The sequence below is a fragment of the Schistosoma mansoni genome, chromosome 1 (genome assembly GCF_000237925.1).
Source record: "Schistosoma mansoni strain Puerto Rico chromosome 1, complete genome".
NCBI lineage: Eukaryota > Metazoa > Platyhelminthes > Trematoda > Strigeidida > Schistosomatidae > Schistosoma > Schistosoma mansoni.
In genome coordinates, this window is record NC_031495.1 from 41,585,230 (window position 1) to 41,608,323 (window position 23,094).

At 34.8% G+C, this 23,094-nt stretch overlaps 1 protein-coding gene across 1 annotated transcript; it reads left to right on the forward strand.

The window, feature by feature from the left end:
* Nucleotides 1-184: 184 nt before the first annotated feature.
* Nucleotides 185-19,493, forward strand: Smp_144490 (n-acetyltransferase-related; the record flags this gene model as incomplete). The annotated part of the gene is made up of 15 exons (XM_018794458.1): nt 185-295; nt 343-434; nt 467-496; nt 532-790; nt 827-1,051; nt 2,379-3,186; nt 6,156-6,652; nt 7,544-7,675; nt 7,756-8,172; nt 10,625-10,724; nt 12,188-12,298; nt 15,627-15,799; nt 17,033-17,431; nt 17,661-18,025; nt 19,319-19,493. The coding sequence occupies 15 exons, from the start codon at nt 185-187 to the stop codon at nt 19,425-19,427; spliced, it is 3,828 nt and encodes a 1,275-aa protein (XP_018648869.1). The 3' UTR covers nt 19,428-19,493.
* Between the last annotated feature and the right edge of the window lie 3,601 nt (nt 19,494-23,094).

Consider the following 23,094-nt stretch of genomic DNA (forward strand, 5'->3'; position numbering starts at 1 on the left):
AATATGATACTGAAGGTTTGTCTGCATTTTCAGATCTTCAATCTCTGTAGAATTGACTAACTAGAAAATGAAAAGTGTAGTGGTTTTCTATTCAAAGCCTAAATCTATGTGGACATTGTTTTGATATACTAATTATGACAGCGGCTTTTCGAATTCCACATTTTGCCATTAAGGTCATTCGATAATGGGTCAGCTACACAAGTTAGACAATAGGATACAGATAATGCTTAAAAATGGCATTCTTCGAAAACATAGGTCGATGTTTGTCATGGTGGGGAATAAAGGCCAGGATCAGGTAGCCGAAATTAGATTCAAGAAATTAATCTAAACTTTGGCGTCTAGGTCCCCATAATGCATCAAATTTTAAATTCACTCTCAAGTAAAGGACGGCTCAGCATTTTGTGGTGCTACAAAAAGGAGCTGAGTTTTAGCACGTAAGCTTTATTTTTTATTGTCATTTTCTTAGTCACCGCAAAAAGAACCTCAAACTTTTGAAGTATGTTGTTCACGAATAAATCCTAATTTGTTTAGCAAAAGGCGGAAAGCAGGGTTAACATCTGATGCTACAATTTTTGAGCAATTCGTATGCTCGACAGATATACGTTGGTGTTATTACGACGAGTCACATAAAATTCTTGGACAAACGTTCGATATGTGTGTGCTTCAAGATTTCGAAGCTCTGACACCAAATTTACTTGCTCGGACTATTGAAACTGTATCTGGTGGAGGTCTCATAGTGTTTTTGTTAAAATCTATGGCCTCTTTACAACAACTTTGTACAATGGTTATGGTATGGTATTCTTCGTTCAATACTTAGTTTTTTCAGGATGTTCATTCTCGATATCGCACTGAATCCCAACACAATGTTGTCGGTCGATTTAACGAAAGGTTTTTACTATCATTGGCTAGTAACCCCCGATGTCTTGTATTAGACGATCGGTGGAATGTCCTACCATTGTCCCAGAAAGTTCTCAGTTCACTAACGTCATTGCAGGCTGATATTAGCGATGAGTCTATTCTTCTGGAACAAAAGGAACTCCAAAAGCTCAAAGTAATGTCATTAAAGTTAAAATGTCACTTTATAATGATTAGATCATGAATAGTACCATGACGTATACTTTAAATTCATATTGTCAACTAACTACTTCATTTTATGTGCTAAATTTATTTCTATTATTCCAGTAAGTTATAACCCACAACCTAGTACTACGTCCAATCTAGTGGACACGTAATCTTTCAACCAGTCATGTACCTGTCCATTTTCCTACACATATTGTTTATATAGGACAGTAAAACTATAGTAATGACGTGTTCGATACTCAATTGTACAGTTCTTTAGCCCAGTTATTCGGAACTTGTTCAGATGATTACTTGGTTGTAGCCGCGGTAATGGGGTTTTTTTGAGTGTAGTTATAGTGCCGTGAGTATCTAAATGTAGCCCGTTTGCACGATATAGTGAATTGAAAGTTGCAGTAGCACTCATGAAAAGAATATATTATGTTAAGCGACAGAGTTATACATAGAAGACTATTGGATTTCAAAATCGAAAAGATAATAAGATAATAAAATTGTGTTAGTGTGAACGATTCCGAGCCATGTCAGCTAAAATCTTATAACACTGGTCAATGTTACCACATTCATCTCAACCGGGTGGTTGGGATCTGTTGGTAGTAAACAGCAAATTCATTGTTGTCCTATATCTGAAAGATGCACTCTGTGTAAAAGACTGGTTACCACTTACTGTTTCGATTGCAATAAGCACTATACAAATGTTAACATTCCGAATGAATATCTGTCGATTTGGTATGCGCAATGATGACTCAGGTGACTAAACATAATCTATTGTCCCATGTTCTGAGATTCTTCAACCCAGCGATAATAAAAAATTAGAGAAATTACATGTTTTATCAAAGAAATGGAACACGTAATATGTAAATAAACAGTCCTAAATTACATAACACATTGTCGGTTCCCGTCTAATCGCATCTCAGAATTATGTGACTTTAGGGTCTCCAATATTCTCCGTTTTCCTATGTATTAAACAGTCAACATGTGATCGAATTATATTCCGGATGCTGTTGGTTGTGATTTTAGGTTTATTCTTATTAACTTATCAACTCTAAACAACTGTACAATAGATTCATTTATGCGTTAGTTGGTTTACTCCTTTAGTCTCATGTCTTTCAATTTTTTTTAGCTTCTCTGATTCGGAATGACTTTAAATGAAAACCTAAACTAAACATACGGTAGTTGGTTTGCGAATGTTACAAGTTCTACGTTATTCATGAACATAGTATAGTCTATTTACGTGTTTCAGAATGTTTGATATAGGCGCATCATTTCAAAGCTTTTTTATGGTTTCTGTTATTTGTTTCCAGGTCTCCTTAGCTGAAGATGGCTCACCGTTTGCTCCTCTAATCAAGTTGTGTATCACATTTGACCAGGCTAAAAGTCTTGTCCAATTCTGTGCTTCTTTGGCTTCGGCTTCACAGTTACAAAATAAGGGTTGCAATAAAAGTACTCAGGTTGCTACCTCCCTGGCTATGGCAAACTCTCTTCTTTCCTCGATCGGAGCTGGGACTAAGGAAACTAGTAGCTCATCGGCCTTTGTTGTTGTAACCTCCGGTAGAGGCCGGGGTAAGTCTGCAGCACTGGGACTTGGATTAGCTGCTGCTTTTGAAACTGGTATGCCCAACTTGTATGTTACTGCACCCAGTCCGGAAAACCTAAATACACTTATGCAGTTTGTTGTAAACGGTTTAAATGCTTTTCATTATGAAGAGCACCAGGATTATATTGTTAGTCGCTCAATGAATCCTGAACACAATCAAGCTATAGTTAAAATCGACGTTTACAGACGAAGTCACAGACAGTCTCTTATATATTTACCGCCATGGGAAATGGCTGCCCTCTCGAATGTCAAACAAGCAGATCTAGTATGTGTAGACGAAGCTGCTGCCATTCCATTACCTCTTGTACAATCCATTATCAGTGGTCCGAGAATTGTATTCATGGCATCCACTATTAATGGTTATGAAGGTACTGGTCGATCATTATCCTTCAAACTACTACGTCAACTGCGATCACAATGCACTATATCAGGGACTACAGCAAAGTTGTCAACCGACAATGTAAAATCTCAGTCTCTTCAGTCGACAGAGAAAAATAAAATATTGTTGGGGAAAGGTTTTCGATTAGGTAAATTTTTTAAAGTATTCTTGTTGTAATTTATTTATTTATTTATTTGAACACATAAACATTGGTACAAAAAGGCACCGAATACATATGCGCCGCACAAATTTCATTTGATTTGTGTGAGGGCTGTGATACTGCCCAGGTGCCCAAACTGAAGCAGGTGGTTTTCTTAGGGGGCCACACCTGGGGCCTTCGACCTAAAGATCTGATCCACAAGGCAGTGGAGCATCATGAGGAGATGCAGTCCCATGGTAGCCGGTGACCTACGAGTGGTTCATACGCCATTTGTTCCTTCAGGTTACTGGAGCCCATGTGCACCATTGGTTTGGAATCAGGGTTTTCCAACTCCCCTAGACGGACTCTCCTTGTCCATCAACCCGGTTAAAGCGCCGGGCATTCGCTTTTCGTCCTCTCAGTTTCGTAGACATTAGTAATGCCACGAGAAGGCAGTGAGTAGGACTTCTCTGTCAGAGGCTATATACGCGTGGCCATATGAGAGCATTTCGAGAGGCAGAGCGGACTCTCCCCACTCTCGGTCATACCAGGGCATTTGGGCATTTGTAATTCAACCCAGGTAATCGTTGCATGTTTATTTTATTCGTAAAAATTCTTAACGACTGATGAGACTGAAATAGTATTCAGCACTGTATATAAATCATTGACAAAGGCTCCAGAAAAACTAAATTAGATACACCACTTTTTATAGTTTGTTTTTGTCTTTAGATAGATGTTTTGGAAATATTCTCTTTGTTATTTATTACTAATTCGGAAGAGTACAAAGTGGTCAATGACATGTTATTAAATGTTAACACAAAGTTTACTAAAGAGACATCTGTCTAACTTCTCTTATTGACAATCAAATAATATCTTGAGAATGATTTTAAACTTAGATAAATCAATCACGCTTATGTGTGTGCTTACTCTGCACATTTATCTTAATCTCGAACACCCTCTCCTTATCCCTTAATTATCACCAGTTACTTTGTTCCAGTAGCTATAATATCATGTCATTCTTCGTTCTAGTTGCTTACTTACGCCTGTTACCCCTCGTAGAGAAGCATAGGCTACCCTTCAACATTCTCCACCGAACTCTGTCCTCGGTAATCCTTTTTAGTTGCCATTCATCTTTTTGACGTCTACTTTCAATTCCCGACGCAGTGTGTCCTTTGATCTTCTTTTACGTCCCCCTTCAGGATTCCAAGGTAGCTCTTATCTCACGATGCAGTTTGATCATTTCTGCAATCTATTTCCTATCCACTTCGAACGTCTTTTATTAATTTCCTCTCTTCAGTTGGAAGCTGGTTTGTTCTCTCCTAAAGTAGGCTGTTGATGATGGTATCCGGTCAACGAGCCAAGAATATCCTACGTAGAAAATTGTTTATAAATGCTTGTACATTTTTGATGATGGTAGTAGTAATCCTCCAAGTTTCAGCTCCATATAGTAGAATTGTTTCGACGTTCGTCTGAAGAATCTGACTTTGACATTAGTTGACAGTTGTTTTGAGTTCCTTACGTTCAACTGTAGGAGCGCTCTCCTTTCTTTGCCAATCCTCGCCTTTATGTCTGCATCCGATCCTCCTTGTTCATTGATGCTGTCCAGGTACGTGAAAGTTTCCACCTCTTCCAGAGCTTCTCCATTAAGCGTAACTGGGTTGGAGTTCACCGTGTTGTATCTGGGGATCTTGCTTTTTCCTTTGTATATGTTTAAGCCTAATGATTCAGAGGCTTCTGCCACAGTGGTTGTCTTGACCTGGATTTGTTGGTGTGTATGGGATAGAAAGGCTAGGTGAACTGAGAAGCCCAAATCGTCGAGTTGCATGCAAGCTGTCCATTGTATTCCGTCTTCATTCTGATGGGATTATAATAATCTAGTGTCTAATCCGGTTATTAACCTCATTCATCGTCGTGGTATACTTTGTTAGGTCTTATATAGTTGAAGGTAGTTATCAGGAAATCCCAGGCGATTGTCTCCAGCTCTCCACTCTTTGTTTAATCTGTCCCTTTACTCATTACTCTGATGATTCTACTGTATTTTGTTAATCCTTTTTACCGTTGTCAAGTATGTCAGCTTAGTGACACACTTCATACCAGGCTTTGTTTTGTCGAATGCTAGATTAATTCAGTATTTAGGTATTGCATCCGATTGATAAGTGCCTTGTTGTTAATTAATTAAGTGGTTGCTCGTACATCGTATTTTAAATTATTTTAGAGTCACTATCTTATTCACTTTCATAACCCATTCAACGATACAACCTTTAAAATTGGCCTCATCTATATCAAAGAAAATATCAACCATTCCTTATGATAAGCTTCAAGCAGATAATCTTTGTAGGCCAAGATTTTAGGTGTTTGACTTATTATCAGTTCGGATAATGCGATGAGAAGACGAAGTTTATCAGTATTGTGCAGTATATTGGCAATACATTCGGAATAATCTGACCACACATATACTTGTTAAGACATAGTAAGCGAAAAATCAAAAGTCAACTAGACAAATTAGGACGTAAAGGGAAACAAGAATAAAAGTAAACTACACGATATGAAAACCAAGCAGGATAATGGATCAGTATTACAAGGGTAGAAACAGATCGTTTTTGATCATATATAGAGGGTTTCAGTTTTTGTATAGCCAAGGCTTCAATAGACCTTAATATGTGCCCTTGAGAACTTTTGTACAAACTACAAGAGATGACTTGATATCAACTTTATGTATTGCCGAAATATATCACATAATTCTGATAATCTTCGGCTTCTCGTTGCATTATCCAAATTTATCAAAGTGGTTAACCGTTCCAAATTTTATTATCAATAGTTAGGAATTTCGTTCTTGGCAAGTGAGCAGGAGTCCCCAATGCACTGGTATTATAATGTGTTTTTCACCAACTTCCGAGCCAATATTCAGTCTGTTTTTAGTCTGGATCATAATTTCTAAACCGTAACATTGTTTACTTCTCTTACAGTTGATACTTCACGGGTTTTATTTGAAGTATCTCTTACTGAAGCTATTCGTTATGCTAGTGGTGATCCAATCGAAGCCTGGTTATTTGACCTATTGTGTTTGGATTGTGGAGAGTCTCTGTCTCGTGAACAACAAGCTAATGAAGCCAATATTTATCTTCCTCCTGTTGATCAATGCCAGTTGTATTATGTTAATAGGGATACTTTGTTTTCATATCACAAGTCAACGGAAATATTTTTACATAGACTGATGGCTCTTTATGTTTCGTCACATTATAAAAATTCTCCAAATGATTTACAACTACTTTCTGATGCACCTGCTCATCATATATTTTGTCTTCTTGCTCCATATGATCCTAAATCTGGGTGTGTACCAGAGGTTCTTTGTGTGCTGCAAGTTTCTTTAGAGGGGAAAATAAACAAGGATCGAGTAATGCATAATCTTTCTCGTGGTTTACGTCCTTCTGGTGATTTGATCCCTTGGACATTGTCTCAACAGGTATTCTCCCACTAAGTATAAGATTGTGTTATTGGTTTTCTCTATATGGTGGATGCACGAAAAGTAGTGATTTAACTTTTTATCTCGAAGACGTTTTTTCAGATGATAATATCAGTAAAGTACAATAATTCACTAGCTCCACTTTTAGATTCACTGGTGCCTATAAAAACAATCTGTAGCACAAAAGTTTTTTATATTTATTGTCATCGTAGCATTAATTCAGGAAATCGATAAAGTAATTTAGACTGTGAGCTGTTTGGCCGTAAAGTGATAAAATCGAGTTATGTATACCTTAATTTCTCTGTCTACTATTTGGTTGGAGGAAAGTCATCAAGATCGGTCAAACTGTTATTGACTGAAGGGTAACATATTAGTCAAAGGACTTGAGTTGTAGCTAATAGATCATGGGTTCAAACTTAATATTCTGGGTAGCTGGTGTTGACCAAAGCTTGGAATATCAGACTTTATTTGATTAGTGAGCTTTATTCATTTTCCAGTTAATGATGTTCATAATATACCAGTGAATCAATCAGTAGCCCAAGTTTCTTGTGGTTTCTATGTTCCTTAGACTAGAAGATTAAACAAGTTGATGTGTTCCTCAAATTTTATTAGCATCTGCTTATAAGTAAATAAATTTCCACCCTAGTTATTATGTCAATTACGTAAGTTATATTCAAATTATCTTTGTGTTTTTTTATGGGCTGATACCAGTGTTTCCAATCCTTTTTAGTTTTAACTAGATGTTTAGGTAGTGTAGTTGTAGTTTGCTTTAGAGAACAAATAAAATATGTCGATTCCTTTAATTCACAAGCTCAATTACATCCTTTTGATTATTTCATAGTGTGTTTGTCTCAATTGATTACTGTACTTGATTAATTCTTTGTTTTATAGTTTTGTGATGCCAACTTTGGTGAATTATCTGGTGTTCGTGTAGTACGAATAGCCACTCATCCTGATTATCAAGGTCTTGGTTATGGGACAAGAGCCTTGAAACTCTTATATGATTATTACAACGAGCAAACGGTAAGAGTTTTCATTTTATGAGTGAGAAGCTTCGCGCTATATTAATGACTGACCGAAAATTGTTTGCTTTTCCCTTTTAGGATATTACAGTTTTTCCAGAAAATCAGCATACTGACATCCAAACTGAACAGGTTGGCCGCAGTGGTTCTATTGAAGGGGCTAAAAGCTTGAACCAAACATCCAATAAATCTTTAAAACCCAAACCTTCAACCTTAGATTTTAACTGTGATTTAGATGAAGGAAACTATGACGATCAGGATGACTCAGATGCTAGTTTGGAATCAAATAATACAAGATTATCTGAAAACAAATCAAATCTTCTCACAGAAATAATAAAACGGCGTGAACCTGCGAGTCTGCCCCCCTTGCTTAGTCGTCTTAATGAACGTCCTTCTGAGAAACTTGACTACATTGGTGTTTCTTTCGGTGCTACTCCCAGCTTGTTAAGATTTTGGAAACGATCAGGTTATGTTCCAGTTTATCTTCGTCAAAATATGGTAAGAGTTTTCTGATGACTATTTTGTGGTCATTTCGGTTATTTATGTTGGGAATGCTACTGCTTTGGCTTCTGTGTGATTTTTATATGTCAGTGCGAATCGGAGACCTTGAGAAATGCCATTCTTATGAATGCAGTATATACAAACGGGTTTTTTGGTGGAGGTAATAGATTCTTATGTGATAACTTATATTAAATTAGTACTTATGTGCTGACTAATTAAAAATAACAAGATGTAATACGTTAGCACACTAGTTCACATTATTACAATCTTTCGTAAAGACACCGACGAAAAACCGAGTCCAGATCGATGTAAGATATTAGAATGTTTAATATTTTGACTAGATCGAAAATGAATGTATATACCCTGCTAACATCAGTTTTATGCTGTATAAAACATTCTCATGTCTAGCTAATATGCAGTATCCTCCATATAATTAAAGTATACTAACGTACATCATGTAGTATGCTCTTCTGCTTGATGATAATATGATTTTGACTTTATACGGTTAGAACTTTTCCTCATATAATGTTGCACGTCACATTTTAATGTATAAATAAGAAAACTCGTTGTGCATCATATTTTACATAGTCTACGTGAGAACAGAATGTACTAGTGCACATATTTTCATTATGATTCCATTGGTGATAGTAGAAATAGACACCTAACTCCAATAAAAATGTTTGTTCTCCTAATAACCAAGTTACTTTAAGTCTTACTTCTGTCACTCCAAATGGAACATAGGCCACCGACCAGCATTCTCCAACCCATTCTGTCCTGGGCCTTCCTTTCTAGTTCTACCCAATGTTTGTTCATTTTTCTCATGTCTGTCTCCATTTCTCGGCGTAATGTGTTCTTCGGTCTTCCTCTTCTCCTTAACCTTCAGGATTCCATGTGAGGGCTTGCCTTGTGACGCATTTGGGTGCTTTCCTCAATGTGAGTCTTATCCACTTCCAGCGCTTCTTCCTGATTTCTTCCTCCGCAAAATGGAATCTGGTTTGTTGTTTCCCACAGTAGGCTGTTGCTGATAGTGTTTAGTCAACGAATCCGAAGTATTTAGCGTAGACGACTGTTAATAAACACCTGTATCTTCTGGATGATGGTTTTCGTAGTTCTCCAAGTTTCCGCCCCACATTGTAGAACTGTCTTGACATTTCTATTGAAAATTCTGACTTTGGTGTTGGTTAACAATTATTTTGAGTTTCAGATGTTCTTCAGTTGCGGGTATGCTGCTGTTACTTAGCCGATCCGCGCCTTCACATCTGCATCAGCTCCACCGTGTTCGTCAATGATGCTACCTACTTTAAGTCACTTGTATATAGTTTTTTTGTGATGTTAAGTCTGAAAATATATTCTGTATTAAATGTGATCTTTGTAGCTGTATACGCGATTCAAAGTATTGTTTCGAAATTTTCCTTTAGCTGGTTTTCACTTGTGCTTATGTAATTAAGTGTATCCATAGGTGCCTGTAAGTTATTTATATACCCAAATGTCAAAACTACAATCTATGGGGTGTGTATAGCTATCTTATATAATGATAATAAATAAAGAAATGTGATCGAGGACGTTTGTATGTAATGATTAGGCTTCACATCAATGCAAACAACTTGTGTAGTGAACAAGAACACGAGTGGGGATAGTCGAATGTATTTAGGCACGAAATTACAGAATATCTCAGTAAAATATGAAAACCATGTAGTAAATAGTTAATTTGCAAACTATCAATCAATTGTCTCAATCTTGAACGTTTCTACTGCAAATATCAGTCCATCGTCTCCGATTATTATTGTTCATGCATTTTCATACCAATTGCGTTTGGTTCCTGTTCTCTATTTATCGATCTTCCACTGAAATACATTCAATGCCCGACCACCGTTATATACTACTTATGTGGATATAAGTAACCCACACCATACTTGTACATCATATGGGGCACCCTTTACTTAATCCCTAGTTAGTGATCAATACTGCGAATAGTAAACAATATTCATGTGTACCACAATAATGTTTGAGTATACATGAATAGAACACTTGTGTATAATATTTTTTATTATGTTTTGCTTATCAAACAGATCAATTCCATGTAGTTACATTGTTGTCTTCGAATTTGGTCTGTTTATCTTCAGTATTTTTGCACTGAAGACAAACTACAATTATTCAGTAGTAATGGGTGCGTCAGATAATGATTTCCTATTTTCATGCTTCTGGTATTGCCATTGAAATGTTGACAGCTTATTAAACATTCTTACCCTTGGTAATATCTGCATAGATCTTGAAGATGCATATGGAATTTATTAGTTTGACAATATCTCCTACTTTTAGTAATTTAATGGCAGTTATTTATTTTGTGACAAATAGTATCTCATGTTCGTAAATTTATCCATAAGTATTCTTAGTCCAAATGCAACATCTTGGAATTACGCGACATTTTTGTTTGTTTTTAATTTTAAAGAATGAGTTGACAGGGGAATTTACATGCATAATGGTGAAACCACTTAAGCATCAAAGCGTCTCATCTCAATCAGCAGAATGGCTTCAGAATTACTTCTATGGTTAGTTATTGATTGCATTCATTTGTATATCATTGTTAGCTGTTTATGTTTTCTACCTTGTACTGTTTTTTTTTCATTGAGTCTTTTTTACCAGTGTAGATAGTTAAAGACACTCCTAAATTATTTGTGTTTATAACTAGTCAAAAAATAATGAGGACCGTCAGAAATATGCGTCTTCGAAAAGCCACTCTTGACATTAGCACAGTAATGGGTAACTAACGAGATCAAAATCAAGGGGTGAGATGTTCTCAACCTATAGTTAGACGACACTGCGTAAAATTCACCTAACTGACATAGATGCATTAAGTTTTTCACAGTATTATTAGTCCATTCACTTCATTTAATGATTTAATTCGGTCCTTGTAAATTAGATTTTTTATGGTCAGTTGATCATTACCGTTGGTATTATTATTTTCACTCTTTTACTTATTTTCGCGTTAGTTACTCTGCTGTGTTTGTGTAAGTTGTGACAACTTGAAACGATACACTTGTAGTTCACCAACATAGATGATCTCTGTCGAATAATTGAGGGCCTACTCGAGTCAGAAGAGAATAGTGTGACCAACAGCTAATGTCGAAGTCACACTTTGCTGTCAGCACCTAACGAGGATTACCCCATCATCGTATCAAGGTACTGTGGATGATTTGGAGACCGTATAATACAAACGACGTTATTACAGAATTATATGCGTTAGAATAGGTACAAGTGAAAGTGTGACCACTACTGCATGGTCCAGTCCATGGCGTACGATTAACTGATGCGCATTGGTTGTCCTTGTCTTTGACGGGGATCAATGATTTCTTCGATATTAAGTGACCCAACTGCTGTATGATTTGGCTAGGGCTCAGTGAAATACACTTTCGGGATAGTTTCTACATTTTTTAATGACCGATTGACTATATTTAATGTGTGAAATTCCATTCCAATAAACAGCATAAGTTTTCCTAACAATAAAGTGGTCTGTTCAATTCCACCTGCTTGTTTCTCTCTCTACCCGAAGTTTGTGCTGATGATATCGTTCAGAAGGACGATGAAAGCTCCACGACCAAACCATCCAGCTCAGAGAACAAACCCACATCAAAATGTTTCTCTCTTCTTTGTTCATCATAGGAGTGTTTTACTCTGTTTAAATTTCGCTCGTCAGTTATGTTGTTTACAGTGCTAGAGTAACTCCTCTACTTTAAAGATGACTTGTTCCTATTCTACGTAAATTCCTGCGAACATTTCCCTTTATCCACTTTCTGAAATGTATGTTTAACTTCAAGAATTAAAGCGTAGCAAAAGTTAATGATGTAATCACCTTAAGACGATTTTATACAGTTGGTGTTGAGTCAATCTTAACTGTATTATTTCTGTTTACCGTATGCTTAATGTCTAAGTTAATCATACATTGGCTAATATTCTACCTTTCATATACACTACTCATGTGATTAATAATTATTATTTTATCTTATATATACAGATTTTACCAAACGTTTAATACATCTTTTCCCTGGACCATTTCGACACATGGATGGAACTTACGGTCTTGAACTCCTTAGTCATAAATCAATGAATACTGAAATATCTAACGGTAATTTGTTAAAATTATTAAATTTTTCAACTTCACCTAGTTTACATGTCCTAAAATTCTTCTAACCTCTTAAAAATAATCCGTATATATTCATTTGATTTTATTGGTTCTGTTTATGTGATTTGAAGATGTGTATATTTCTGCTAGTATGTATTTACAGTTTCTATAAATCTGTCATTGAAACGATAACCCTTTAGATTCCCCGTGGTTGTTTTCATAAGTGATTACAAGCCTAGAATATCCATAACGGCCAAATTATTTTAAAAAACAGTAATTATGAAAACATAATGACTAACCTTTAAAGTAAAAAACACATATTATACAACTTTTTGCTTAGAAATCTATCAGAAACAACAGCCTGTTGTGTTCTATCAATAATGCTATACTAGATCCATTTTTTTCGTTTATGACTGAATGCTAAAATTGAAGCACATACAAGCACTATAAGAGTGGTGTTGGAAGCTGTATATTTGGTTTACGTTCGAAAATTACTAATATTTAGTGCGTGTACTAAAACTAAATCTTATTTCGACATGCAGTGTCGGTTGTAAAGGGAGTAGATTGAAGGAAAGTTAAGGGTAAACCAAATAAAGAAGCAGGATTGACTGCTAATTTAGTCTGTCACTACGTGCAGACCACCTAGTTGGAATCTTCATTGTAACTATGATTAATACTCAAGTTATTTACTATCTCATTTGCCAAGTATGTATTCGTGTAAGAGCTAGTACTACTACCTGATTGGCCACGTGCTAAGTCGAATGAGGTTTGAACTTGTGATTTATTAGCTGAAAGCCGAACTTCTTAACATGTTTTGCATTCTTTCAGTCAGTCAGCTACAACGTAGGACCAAGCACATATATCTATCGGTCCAAGTTGCCAGACCTCATTAGTACAACAACATGAACACCAAATTCATAGAAGTAGTTAATTCTACGGTGATAATATATAAAAGTGAGACTGCATATAAAAATATAGTACAGGAAGAAAGGAAGATATGAAGCAGTTTTAATCCCAAATTTTAAGCGAAGACAGAGAGTGTATACACCTACTCCATTGTGATCGATTCTCAGCCATGTCACACAGAGTCTCCAACCATTCATTACGATAGTCACGCGGACCCCAACCAAGTAGTCTGCATCTACCAACGTGGCTCAGACTAGAAGTTAGTGACTTCAATGACTGATGCCACATTTTGGTTTGGCCACCCCTAACTCTTTTCCAACTATCCCCTACACTAGTCAGCATAGCGCGTCGTGGTAATCGGTGTTCAGGCATACGTAACACGTGGCCTAACCATCTCAGTCGATGAAGATTCATGACCTTATCAACTGATTTACCATCATTTCCTAATACCCTGTGTCTAACCTCACTATTACTTACCCGGTGATCCCAGAAGATGCGAGCAATATTTCTAGGACACCTGTGGTCAAATACTAGTAACTTATGAGTATCTTCTACTCTTAGTGGCCATGTTTCACAGCCGTAAGGTAAAACAGAACGAACTGCTGCGCAGTATACTCGTCTCTTAATTAATAGACGGATATCTCGTCTTCACCATAGGTGACGTAAGTTGGCAAAAGGCGAACGAGCTTTCTAAATCCATGCCGAGATTTTGTCAGACACCTACCCATTAGGGTTTATCAGACTTCCGAGATAAGTGAAATTGTCAACGCGTCCGACCACTTCACTCCGTATCCTTAATTCAGGTGTTGACGCAGGCTAGTGCTGAAGCAACAACTTGCACTTAGAGGGGGAGAAACTCATTCTAAACATCCTGGTATTGTTAATAGGTGGACCTCCTGGAATGAGGTCAATTCTTGAAAATTCAGTCGACGAGAACGTTATTTCCAGCAGTAGGTCTATAATGAAGTTGAACGAAAATGGAGATAGTGGACAACCTTGTCGGACAGCACTTAAGGTTGTAAAACCAGGTGACATTTCGCCAGAAGCTCTGATTCGACTAGTAGTGTTCGAGTAAAGAGCCTTCACAAGGTTTATGTACTTTTGAGTCATACCTTGCAATGACAGATACTACCACAGAACCTCTCGGTCTACAGAGTCAAATGGTGCTTTTAAGTCAAGAAGAACTATCATTGTTTGACGCCGATAAGCATGCCTGTCTAAGATCTGATGAATATGTGGTAGATGCAGCCACGATCAGGTCTGAAGCCAGTCTAATTTTCTCGTGTTTGCAGTTCACGAGTCTTAGTTAGGTGCTCGATAATTATTGAGGCTAGTATTTTATATACTATATTAGTCAAACTAATCCCTCTATGATTATCACAGGACGATTTCAATGCATTCCTTCAGGCCATAATTGTTCATAGCTGACGACCTTAAAAAAATGATATTAGACCTATCAATGTATTGCGGTTGTGTATATACTTTTTATTCCCTTATTTCATTCATCTAGCATCATATGTCGTTTTTTTTCATTTAGCATTGTTATCTATACTGTACTGATCTTGGCCGTTATTCGGCACGAATCATGTATTTTCAGAATATATATATATATATATATATATATATATATATAATTTATCATTCCTTTTGAATTATTTTTGTGTTTAGTTACACCATTGTCCAGCCTCCTCAAAGATCCATTTCGTTGTTTTCATTTCGTTGTTATTTGATGTTTTAACTTGAGCCGATGTACATTCATACTAGGTCCTATATGGATTCTGACTAGCCATATTAACGTCTGTGAAACGTTTCGTTTTTCATTTTAATGATTTCTCTGTGAGTATCGTTGATTTTATCAGTTCACTTTAATTCTAGAATTTTAGAAATTCCACTGCTTTCGTGCTATATTGTAAGATAAGCAGTGATTGAATTTTCGATAGTTTTTAAATTAATATTATTGTTAAACTTGGATCTTTGTTTTTCATCGAAGTGTTTATGCTGTTGATTTTAACTTCATTCTGCTTTGCCTTATAGATCGTTTGCTTGAAGTAGCTACGATTCGTCGTGATACACTATCCAGTCAATTTTCACTTTTAGCTTTCCAATATGGAGGACGTATAATAAACCTGTCCATAAAGTTACTGTTTTAGCTTAAAACCGACTTAAATAATCGAAATTAATCAAATACCTAGCTAGATCACTTATTCTAAATTTCACGGTTTCCTATGAATAGATTTTCAGTGTATATTAAATTTTGATGGATCTCTCTACAAATCTTTCAACTTCGCAACTCATAATAGCATTTTATCCAAGCTGATTTAGATTTATTGTTATTTATATATAGTTGTATGAGGCTAATACCAGCACAGCTTAAAAATATACTGGTAAAAAGAGTTTTCCTTGATTACTTCTTTTTCTATATTAGAGCTTACCCAATCAGAAATTAACAGCTTATTTAATGCAGTGGATTTAGAAAGATTAAGGCGTTATAGCAGATCACTTGTTGATTTCCATCTTGTCAACGATCTGTTACCTCGTTTAGCTCAGATTTATTTCCAAAGGCGTCTGCCAAATGTGCGTTTAAATAAAACTCAACAGGTAAACATAGTAATTTTATTAATTTAAATTTAAATATATTTGTAAAGCATCAGTGAATTAAAATATAAATTTCTGATATTTTGCAACCTAGCCTAATATTCTTCTCTGAAGAAGCAATATCAAAAGTTGCAATTTTCTACCCATTGTGACTTTTCAAAGCACAATGAAATTGCAAATATACAATTTTTTCTATTAATAACAACATAACCAGTACTTTTTATTTGAAATTATCAAGTTGGACCTTGGTAGTGATAATTACAAACTCTAATAGTTTTATGGATGATATGTAGTTCATATCATTACACAACGATAGCAAAAGTGTATTGTCACCGTATTATTCCTTATGTTAAACTAACTATTATGTGAACCGATGTTTACGTATGCCAGGTTTTATGTTTTGCATGAGTGACTATTAAGTGGGGAGTGGCTTGATGGTAAAAGCGATGGCATTTTATCTGTACGATCGCAGGCTGAAAACGTGCTTAGGTTAGGCGTTTAAGTAGTATTACAATCACTGGGTGTATTATTTTACCGAAATTTTTATGCGTTGTAAATCGAATAATTAAGGCATCAATAAATCTCACATAAGAAGTGTAACTCGAAGCCGAGTTTATGCTGTATAGATATGTTACATATTAACATTGTTTTTATAGGTGTTTGACTTCATTTACAACATATCCGGATAATTAGTTATTTTCTTTGAAAATTAATTTAATAACTTCCGCTTTTACAAATATCATTGGATTGTACAAGTATTATGGTAAACTAAATGTACATTGTACAATGTTCGTTTTTCAGCCAGCAACCTTTCAGCAATAAAATCTTTAAGTAAACATATCCAAAAACATGTCAGTATTTGGTGTGCTCCTGGTTAACAAAATTGTGTAGTATTATAGCAGCACGAACGTTTTGTTTCTATATCATTATTTTCTCCGAAAAAAACTGATTTTAAAAGAGTATATTTGGTCTTATTCTTCAGTGATAAATGCAACAGATTGTGTTAGCCTATCGTCGAATAAAAGATAAGGGGAAGTGATCTACTTGTGGTAATTTACACTTGTTCTTAGTTGAATATTGTTTTGGTCCAATTTCACAGTCATCAACCTAGCCACTTCCGATATGTGTGAAGAGTGTAAATGTACATTGTTTTATTACAATCACATGATGAAGCTTTGTTTTTATTTATCCATGTATATGTATACCATGTCAATTGTCTAACCTTTTTTCATGTAGGTTATCCTTTTATGTATGGGCTTACAACATAAAACAGTGGAACAAATATCCAGTGAATTTAATCGTTTACTTGGTGATTCTACTCGTCCTCATATCCGAGTTTCTGGACTTGTACGGTCTGATGATGCTGTATATTCAATACTAAATTCTCTTAAAGAAAAGGGCGACCCATCTGGATCTACATCTAACAACCATTCTTTTGGTCATAAAAAGAAGGGACCAGATACTGGTGTTAATTCAGGTTGGACTAAGTGTATTCTTGGTCTTCTGTTTGTTATTGTTCGTGAGCATATCAAGTCGTTAGACTCTATACTTGCATCTGAGAGGAAATGTAGAATAGAATCAAAAAAGGATACTATCGATGGACAATTGCAGCCAGTCATGGACGTGGATCTGAAAGTATGTTTTCGTACTGCAAAACCTAAACTAAGCTAAATCTAAGCCATATTCAAGTATTTTCAGATATCAGACCTGTCAAATGTTTCTGATTTTAAAGTATGTATATTTCTCGGTACTTACTGTTTATTATTATAGGTGGATAATGTTTTGTTACCGTTTTTTATTTCTTTATAAATGCACTGAATGTACACTAAGAGTTGTTTTTCTTGTCACATTTGAATTTATCTAGGACGGCAATTATGCCGCGATTAGAGTAGATGAAAATACTTTATCAGAGTCTGACGAAGACAACTCTGAAGAGTATGAAAAGCCACTTTCAGATGATAACAGCGATAGTGATTCAAAAAATTCAGAACACATTAATACTGATCGTTTGGGATTGAAGTCAGAAATCAGTGACTCTGAACGTGAACGTCGATCTACTTTGATACGTCAATTGATATCTGAAGAAATTACCGGCCAAAGAAATTTATTCTCTGCTTACAAAATTCAAGGTTCTGAAACTGATTGGGCTGAAGCTGTCGTCGGACATGGAGCTGATCTTTCTTCACTTACTGTTAAATTATCATCATATCAAAAAATTAACAATAAAAGGTAAGTAGTAAGTTATGCAGAAAATATAGTTGAAGTCACTTCATTTAAAAACATTTTAATGTTTTCGTATATACTTCGCATAGTTACTTGAAACGATTTGAAAGATGATATAGCATCATTAAATCTTACATTATCGATGTGACTCAGTCTAGTTTATGAGTACAAGTGCTTATGGTTATTATTATATCTTCCAAAAAAATTTTCTTTCCTTTGGTTTCGAATCAGCGTAGTCAGATTATTCATTATGGGAGCAAATAATTTACTCCACCAATTGATTAATTTATCTATATTGCTTGTAGGACCAGTGACTTATTCACTATTAATAATCACTGTAATTATCTTTCAACTATTCTCTTATATAGTAAAAAATAATTCATAGTGCAAGAGAATTAGGATTTACTGCTATTACTTTTTGGTGGATTAATATTGATTATAAATTCCATATATTTATTTAACATGTATAGACAATTCTGTAATAATCTTTTGCTATTGACTTGTTTATATTCCCTTGGAAACTTTATATTTCATATTGATTTACCGAGAACAATTTTAATGTGAATCAGTTGTGTGACGAAAACATTTTTCTTGCTCAATAAAAGCGTAAAAAGTGTTTCTTGTCAAAGACAAAAAGCTATTTCCACGAGTTAAGGTAACTCTTTAATTTAATCAAAAAGTACACTACGAAGTAAATGATGTGTCTTCTGGTTTTCATACCATCTCAACTTCAACATTTTATATTTTCCTATATTATTCAACTCTTGATCCATTTTCTTGAAAATATATCCAAGATCTTAACAACTGCTTATTCAGTTTCTGATTAATAATAACATTCTTGTGTGTTTTTTTACTCCACCCTGTTACTTTGATCAGTAAATTTTTACCATTATTTTTAATAGATATATTCTGACTTAATATTTTAATTAAAATATATATTTGCGTCTGTATAGCTTTAAAAATAAATTTATTTAATCATTTCTTTTTGTTTATTTTATGTATCTATGAGTGTATTCCGTTTATTTAGAAATTATAAGGACCCTATGACTGAAGAAATTCAACTGGTCTTTAAGTTACTCTATTAGAATTACTGAGTTGAACGCGAAAATTAACTTTCTCACTGACTGCGAAATAGCATGAATATCATAAATGTTATTAGAAAATATTCGTCTGAGTTCATATATATCCGATCTCTAAATCTCTCAATCGATACACATTAGGGATCATTATGTTAAAAAGATTTTATATCGTTTTTTAACTTGTATATATCCTATTTTTTTTAAATTTTACTTCTCTTAGAAAAAATAAAGAAGATCATTTCAATAACCAAAAATCTTGTCACTTCGAGAAGAAAAAACATAAAAAAAAGCCCAAACTGACTAAATCGAAGCGTCAAAAGCTGAATTAATTTTGAAATGATTATTTTCTTCTTGTGTACAATGATGTAAAGATTTCAATATATGGTTGACCATGTATCCCCGACTTTTTATTTTTACATAACATATTGATAGGCTAATTTAATCGGACTTATCCAACACATTACTGATTATCTTGGAATTATTCGTTATTGTTTGCTAAGAAAAGATGAATGTGAATGTAAAATAGGTTTCGAAATCTTATCTAAGCATTGTTCATTCTGTCAGTGTTTCTGAAAATTAACCTGTGTAATCGAAGATTCCAATTTATTTTCAGATATTACTAGCTCCGTGCTATTTTTAGCCTTCCTTTTTTTAAAATATACACTTATCTATTGTATGAATCGTAAATTTCTTTAAATTGAAAGTTTCTACTAGGTTTGAGATGTGAGTAGATATGGATGTTAATTATTGTCTTTCTTCATTCGTTATTCAGGTCCAGTTACTTCCACTCCAGTCATGTCATTTGATTCAGCTTGTACATATAGGTATTCGTCTGTAAGTCTTTGTGTAAGATAATCCATTTTAGTTCCTTCAAGCCAGTACTGTCTCTTACTTATTCGTGTTACTTTGGCCATTTTTCGGAAATCACATGCATTCATCCTCACATTTAATAGTTTTATCGATCAGCTTACGATAAAAAATTTCCTGACCTCATCTTTTTTATGATTGGCCATTATTGTCAAGGTTACCTCTACTACTATTTAGTCTATTGGACTAGATAAGTTATGAAGCGTCTGATCAAGTTTCTTCTTTTCCTAGCCTCGATAATTTAGTGACAGTTACTAAAAATGGATGAAGTAAACTCTCATGTTCTTTATCTACCTCGTAAGTAATTCGAAACCTTTGTGGTCTAATCGTTTTATGGTAATTTTCTCATTGATTATATGTAAATTTATTGGAGCTTTATTATATCGTCGTAGACCCAAAAAGACTGCTTTCGAACTGACGTCATTAGTTCTTCATAAATTGTTAGGATAAATCTTCATGTGTATTTATCAAAGCTGTATAATATAGTAAAAGTGACAGTGGTTTCAGTTCTTGAGTTCACACTTTTTGTTCTCATTATCTAGTGGCACAATATTATAATGATGTAATCTCATAAAAAAATTATGAAATAAGAAGTTCCTGTCATCATTTTTTCAAAACCGAATCGAAAGAACACGAAAGTAGGTTTCCAGTTCCAATGATTTACTCATATAATTGTGTCATAAAGCTGCAAATAAGTACATTTATTAGAGAGTTTTATGACATTTTGTTGAGACTGATACTACGCTGGTTATGGTTGCCAGAGTTTCGCAGTGGAGTAATAAGGGTTAAATGTGAGTTTATAGCCATCGATCATTTTGAATTTCTACACTGAATGTTATATGTCAGTAACACCACTTCCGCTATTTTAGTAGACGTTTTTCTTGAGACAATGCATTCCAAATGACTCTCCAAAATCATTCATACTAAGAAGCTCTAAGCAATTTTCGACATCTGTTCCACACATCCATACTTTGTGAAAATTCTGCAGAAATTTATTTGGACCAGAGGAAAATTTGTCCAAATATAAGGATTACTATTTTTCTCAATATTTATGGTCGTTTGATATCCAACGAACTCTTCACCCAGTTATAGCAAAATTGTTTAATTTTGGCCAACTTATACATCCTGTGTTAAATGAAACACAATTATTTGTTATACTTACGCCTGTTAATTTTCGTGGAAGAGCATAGACCGCTTTCAGCATTCTCCATAGAACTCAGTCCTGGGAAATCCTTTTCAATTATATTTTTATGTCTGCTTCCAATTTCCGACGCAGTGTATTTCTTGGTCTTCTCCTTCAGGATCCTAAGTTAGCGCTTGTTGCGTGATGCAGTTTGATGATTCCTTCAATGTATATCCTATCCACTCTGCCCGTAGCTCTTCTAGGGTTACTAACGGTCCTAAGCTCAGGTAAAGGAGGATGATTTAGCATGGGATTCAGCAACCGCATCCCGTAGAAAAAAACGCTAGTCCTAATAAACAACTGAAACTCTACCCTAGGGATTGAGGAATCTTCCTTCAGAAAAATTATGAAAGCCGAGATTTTTCGGAAGTCACGAGGCTGATGCCTATCCTAACAAACAGAACAACATATAGGTACCCGGAATGTTCGAACAACGTTGGAGACCGAGAAGACTAATCATATAGCTACTGAAAGGAGGAGATGCAACTTGGCGGTGCTCTGTATAAAAGAAACGCGTTGGATCTGAGCTGGACAGGCTGTATATTATAGGGTAGATTTACTACGCAATTTCGTTAGCGCCACATTTAGGCTGTGAAGTATAGTGATTGAAATTAAAAAACTCACCGAGGTGTAAATAAAGTGTGTTTTTGAGGACTTATTATATGTCTCTGGACTCACGAGTGGACCACAGTACCTCTAAACTTCTTGTATTAAATGAATTAAGTTAATTAGTGAAGTTGCGGATATCTGTTGGTTGAAGTGACTGATGCATTTGTAGCGTGTGCATAGCCACCACCGACTCACTGTTCTGCTACCTGGGTCAGTTGTAGCTTGGCAAACGCTGAAGGTAGTCAGGTGAACAAAATAGTAACTACTGAATTGTAAACCTCCGGGTTTCTTACTTAACGTTAACTGAATGGCTAAATTGTGTCACTGGTAATCAGTAATACTGTTGCAAACAAGTCTTTGTTTTTTTCCTAGTCTGGAACATTTTACTCAGTTGTCTTTACCTACCCTTTCTAATTGTATCGTCTATTTGTTGATATATTTATCTTTTAATTTCACTTAATTTAAGAGTACCAACTTCAACTAATATCCATTCTGTTTCGTGACTTTCTGTCTACTTTAGCATATGCATTCTTGATTATTTTGTGTGGTTCCACTTACAGTTTAGGATATGTAGAATACTTAATTAATTTTAAGTTTATAAGCGTGATAGTAACATCATTGACTTTTGTGTTATTAAACAAAAGTTTGAATTTCGGATAGTACCAGGATTGCCATTTTTGTAATAGTAGTCAAGTGAATGAACTAATAACTACTCTGAAAACTGAGTAAAGAAAGTTTGGTCAGAAATAGGAAGTGAACATGATTTTGATTACAATTGGATAATATACTCTTATCTTGTATTATGGAGTTCGAATTAGCACAATTTAGGAAATTCTATTAATTGTAATGTTTGAAACTAGAATCTTAGCCCATTTGTGTAGTAAATCATCTATATATATCTCAGATTCACTCTATGAAGATGTATTCATCAGAAACTAAAAGAAGGATGTGTTTTCAGTTTCATATCATGTAGTTTTGTGGTAATATAATATATTAGTGTATCTTGGGAAATGATAGCAAACACTATATAATCCTATTTATTATTATGTACGTGGTGTTCATATCTTTCAGCTGATAATGTCACCAATTTTTGGTTTTATGCCGTCCTGGTAGCAATGATAATTTTTTCATATTTCGTCGCGAGAGGGATAAGAGAAATTTAGTAAGTTTATTGTTTTCAGTGGAATTAGTTAAAAATAAAATCACTGCTTTGGTAGACACAAGTGTAAATTGCGTTTATATTTATAATATATCATGAGGGCTTCGACCAAAAACTTAAAATTTTGCTTCACTTTCCTCTACATTTGGAAGAAATAAAATTTTACAATTTCTCTAAT